Below are 5193 nucleotides of genomic sequence, written 5' to 3'. Positions count from 1 at the left end.
TTACTGTCTGTAGTGCCTTGCGGTCGGAGGCCGAGCAGTTGCCATACCAGGCAGTGATGCAACCAGTCAGGATGCTCTCGATGGTGCAGCTGAACATTCATTTCCCAGGTTTAAATCAGTCCTTGTTTAGAGGGGATTTGAATTTGAGTGGTATATATATTTAATTTATGAATCCAAAAATGCACTTTCAAATTAAACATTTACTAAGCAATTCAATGCTAAATATTAATATATTAGATACAAATAGATGCTAAATACATTTTTGTTTTGATACATTGTTTATAAACAATACTCAATCATTAAGCTTCTGTACAACATAATGTATTGGATGAAACTATTTGTAGTGACATAGCTAAATCATTAAGATGCAGCAGAGACTCTCTTTCTGTGGACCAGTTCATCTTTTGAATCTTTTCATCAAGCTCTGTTTTATATCTTTTGTCTTAAAACAGTATATCAGCGGATTGATCATAGGAGGGAGCAGGCTATACAACATGATAATAACAATATGTAAATCAGTGCTGAAACTAATGCCGATATTTCTGGACAGAGAAATACAAATTCTAGGTAGAATATAGAGGGCAATGATGATCAGCTGGCCACTGTAGATAGAAAGGGTTTTGAGGCGGCCTTTGGTGCTAACAATCTCAAGAACTGCAACAATAATGTAGTCAAGGGTCTAGATCAGATCATATTTTTAAGATAATACTGCAATAATCTAATAGTGGTCCATTACTACATATGCTTTACGCTAACACGTGACGTTTCAATAAAGTTCCATTTAACAGTAGACAAGATTTAATACGGTTCGCATGGGCTAAAATGTAAAATCAAATCAATTTTGACTGACATGTAATTGAGTTGTCAACAGACATCAAACTAATCTAAATCAGGCGTGTCAAACTCAGTCTTTGGAGGCCTCAGCGTCTACTGATTTTTGTTATTTCCTTACAACTTGTGTGCAATTAAGACCTATAGTATCAGGTGAGGGGAGTTCCAAACTAACCAGTGACCAATTAAGACCTATAGTATCAGGTGAGGGGATTTCCTAACTAACCAGTGATCAATTAAGACCTAGAGTATCAGGTGAGGGGAGTTCCTAACTAACCAGTGACCTTCAGTGATCAGTAAAAGGCAGGAGTGAAAACCTGCAGACACATTGCCTTCCATGGAATGAGTTTGACACCTGTGATCTAAATCAACCAAACCTTGACACTCTATTGTTGATTCACAGTTGAAACTGACTGGTTAAATTGAGATAAAAACCACTGATGACTTTTAACAAATTCAATCAAATCTCAACATTGATTCAAAATGATTACAATGATGATGAAATAACATGGGAACAATATCAACCACTTTTTCTTGGAACAAGCAAGAAACAAGAAATGGCTTTGGTAACCCTAACCGTTACATTTTTGGAGTAATTTCAGACCTCTTGAAAATATATTTCAGGCGCCCTCGAATCTCCTTGGTTTTGAGACAATACACAAGTGGGTTCACAAGAGAGGGGCCCAGAGTAGAGCCAATGATTAGGCCATTTCTGTGAGAGAGCGTGAGAACCAAACCAACCCTGGTGACCAACATTAACAACACCTTGGGGATAAAGAAGCAAGCCACCACTATCATGTGAGAGACACAGGTGTTAAACGTTTTCCTCCTGTCTTTGGATGAAGACATGTGTATCACTACATAAACTATCTTCATGTATGAGAAGATTATCAAGGCTAAATTAACCCATAGTATGGCAGTACCCACAGCAGAAATTGCATTGAAATAATATGTAGGATTCACACATGCTGCTCTTACTAAGGCTGCATATTCACAAAAGCTGTATTGGAGTTTATTTGAGCCACAGAAGGGCAGATTGTTCACTAAGCCAGTCAACAAACTGGCTAACATGCAGCCTACTGCCCAAGTGGCTATTATAAGTAAACATACATTTGTATTAGTTAAGATAGTCTGATATCGAAGAGGATATGAAATTGCAATAAGGCGATCATAAGCCATCAGAGCAATAGCGAAGGGTTCCATAGCGCTTCCTAAATTAAATAGGAAGCACTGTATCATGCAGGGTGCATAGGGGACTCTTCTCTCCTCACCAAGGAGAACGTTAAGCATTGTAACACTAATGCCGCTGGTGTAGACTATGTCTACCATTGCTAGTGAGCAAATAAAAAAGTACATGGGGGTATGCAGAGGCTTGTTGAATGCTATGACACAAATGTTGGTGATGCTTCCGATCAGAATGAGAAAGAGGACGAACAAAATGGCTGCTCCCACCAGCTTTGGGTGTTGTACTTCATCCAATCCTGTGATGAGGAATTCTGTTACCGTATATGTTGTTCTGTTGTTTGGCTCCATGTTCCTGTAAAATAATTAACAAAAATAAGCAGCAAAAGATTGTAAATTGATCTACAGTGATATGCAGAATCTCTAATTGAGAGTGTGCCAGACATTTCTACAATGTAGGCCAACATCACCAACTCCCAGCACTTGCTTGAATATAGAAGCCATGTAACACTATCAGGACAGTATAACTCTGTGGTCACTGATACAGTTCAGTTTGTATTTACTGCTCAAAGGACACTACGAAAGCGGACTAAGGCAATGGGGGAGTGGGGTCCACGTCCAGCACCAGAGCCGCCAACGCGGACAGATGCCCACCCAGACCCTCCCCTATTGGTTCAGGTTTTCTGTGAAAAAATCTGTGAAAATAACTGCATAAAAACAGTCTGAATTGTCAAACTGGTGCATTGATTGTAACAGAAAATATATAATGAGAATCATCTAGAAAACATACTGTTGGTTACAAGGTCAAGTTTTGTTAATGGATTGTTAAGTTCAATACTTACCAGGCCAGCCTTGTGCGCCAAGTTTCACACACAGCTGGTAGATGACGCTCTGACCAGACTGGCATTGGATGTCTCTGAATTTATCCTTTCTGAACCACCTTCTCTCGGCCACTTGAGGAATCCCACGTCATGATTCTCATTAGACAACTACATACTGATTGGTATCAACAACATGTGTAAAAATTGCACACTTGAACATGCGTACATGCTGATTGGCTCAAAGGTCCCTAAGACACATAAAGACAGACATATTTTGAGTTGTCCTTTATCTGTAATTGGTTGAATTGGGCCCTACGACCTTTCATGAGTGAACTGTAATCATAGATTGCCAAATCCCTAATGAGACAACACAATCTCTCTCATAAAACTTGCATTGATGACAATGGTGAATTGCATGCACAGATCTCAAGATAGGACCTTGTCCCGTGAGGACATCCCTCCCCCCTGCGCTTTATTCAGTCACAACCCATATTATCGGCACCCTTGATATAGATGAGCAAAAAAGACTATAAAATAAACCATTGAAATACTGAACTATACTGTATGCACATTTCTTTATTGCTCAGAGAACAATATTTTCATTAATATGGCCTTTCATAGCTTCCTGTTTCACTGGGGTATAAAAATGAGGTAACACAAATGTAAAATCCATTTGTCATCCATCACCATAGAGAAAGGCAATGAACTCACAAATGATAATGTAACGATAGTCTTCGTCCTCCTCATCTGACGAGTAGGAAATGTCGGACCAATACGCAGCGTGGTGAGTATTCATATTTATTTGAATACTAAAATAAAGAACAAAACAATAAGCAGACGAAATAAACGAAGACGCAACAGTCCCAAAATAGTGAACACTAATACACACCAACAGGAACAAATCACCCACAAAACACACTACAAAACAGGCTACCTAAATATGGCTCCCAATCAGAGACAATGACAAACACCTGCCTCTGATTGAGAACCATATCAGGCCAAACGAAAACCCCACATAGAAACACAAAACATAGAACCCACCCAACTCACGCCCTGACCAACTAAAACAAAGAAAATACAAAAGAACTAGGGTCAGAACGTGACAGTACCCCCCCCCAAAGTGCGGACTCCGGCCGCAAAACCTGAACCAATAGGGGAGGGTCTGGGTGGGCATCTGTCCGCGGTGGCGGCTCTGGTGCTGGACGTGGACCCCACTCCCCCATTGTCTTAGTCCGCTTTCGTAGTGTCCTTTGAGCGACGACCCTCGCCAACAACCTATGACTGGCAACCCTACTAAAGGGGCCCACGGGACTGAGGGACACCTCTGGACTGAAGGACGCCTCTGGACTGAGGGGCAGCTCCGGACTGAGGGGCAGCTCCGGACTGAGGGGCAGCTCCGGACTGAGGGGCAGCTCCGGACTGAGGGGCAGCTCTGGACTGAGGGGCAGCTCCAGACTGAAGGACAGCTCAGGACTGAAGGGCAGCTCAGGACTGAGGGGTAGCTCAGGACTGAAAGGCAAATCCGGACTGAAGGGCAGCTCCAGACTGGCAGGCGGCTCTGGCGGCTCCTGACTGGCGGGCGGCTCTGGCGGCTCCTGACTGGCGGGCGGCTCTGGCGGCTCCTGACTGGCGGGCGGCTCTGGCGGCTCCTGACTGACAGACGGCTCTAGCGGCTCAGGACATATGGACGGCTCTAGCGGCTCAGGACAGACGGGCGGCCCTGGCGGCTCAGGACAGACGGGCAGCTCAGGCGGCGCTGGAGAGACGGGCAGTTCAGGCGGCGCTGGAGAGACGGGCAGCTCAGGCGGCGCTGGACAGACGGGCAGCTCAGGCGGCGCTGGACAGACGGGCAGCTCAGGCGACGCTGGACAGACGGGCAGCTCAGGCGGCGCTGGACAGACGGGCAGCTCAGGCGGCGCTGGACAGACGGGCAGCTCAGGCGGCGCTGGACAGACGAGCAGCTCAGGCGGCACTGGACAGACGGGCAGCTCAGGCGGCACTGGACAGACGGGCAGCTCAGGCCTGCTGAGGCGCACAGTAGGCCTGGTGTGTGGTGCCGGAACTGGTGGTACCGGGCTGGGGACACGCACCACTGTGCGAGTGCGAGGAGCAGGAACAGGGCATACTGGACCCTGGAGGCGCACAATAGGCCTGGTGCGTGGTGCCGGAACTGGTGGTACCGGGCTGGGAACACGCACCTCAAGGCGAGTGTGGGGTAATGGAACTGGAGGCCTGGTACGTGGAGCCGGTACCGGAGGGCTGGTGCGAGGGGCTGCCACAGGAGGACTGGTGCTTGGAGAAGGCACCGGATAGACCGGACTGTGGAGGCGCACTACAGGTCTCGAGCACCGAGCCTGCC

General features: G+C 45.9%; 1 protein-coding gene across 1 annotated transcript; it reads right to left on the bottom strand.

The window, feature by feature from the left end:
• Positions 1-397: 397 nt before the first annotated feature.
• LOC120018960 (olfactory receptor 480-like) lies at positions 398-2364 on the bottom strand. The gene is made up of 2 exons (XM_038962169.1): positions 1586-2364; positions 398-542 (listed from the first exon to the last, which is right to left on the bottom strand). The coding sequence occupies exons 1-2, from the start codon at positions 2362-2364 to the stop codon at positions 398-400; spliced, it is 924 nt and encodes a 307-aa protein (XP_038818097.1).
• Positions 2365-5193: the final 2829 nt, after the last annotated feature.

Source organism: Salvelinus namaycush, chromosome 23, assembly GCF_016432855.1.
Source record: "Salvelinus namaycush isolate Seneca chromosome 23, SaNama_1.0, whole genome shotgun sequence".
Classification (NCBI taxonomy): domain Eukaryota; kingdom Metazoa; phylum Chordata; class Actinopteri; order Salmoniformes; family Salmonidae; genus Salvelinus; species Salvelinus namaycush.
Note: the sequence above shows the minus strand (reverse complement) of the source record. Positions and strands in the feature narration are given on the sequence as shown.

Bases quoted from the DNA above. Each gene is read 5' to 3' on its own strand.
- LOC120018960 (XM_038962169.1), bottom strand. From the start codon at position 2,364: ATGGAGCCAAACAACAGAACAACATATACGGTAACAGAATTCCTCATC. The intron at 543-1,585 runs GTTGGTCACCAG...TTCTCTGTCCAG, and splicing joins ATCCCCAAGGTGTTGTTAAT to AAATATCGGCATTAGTTTCA.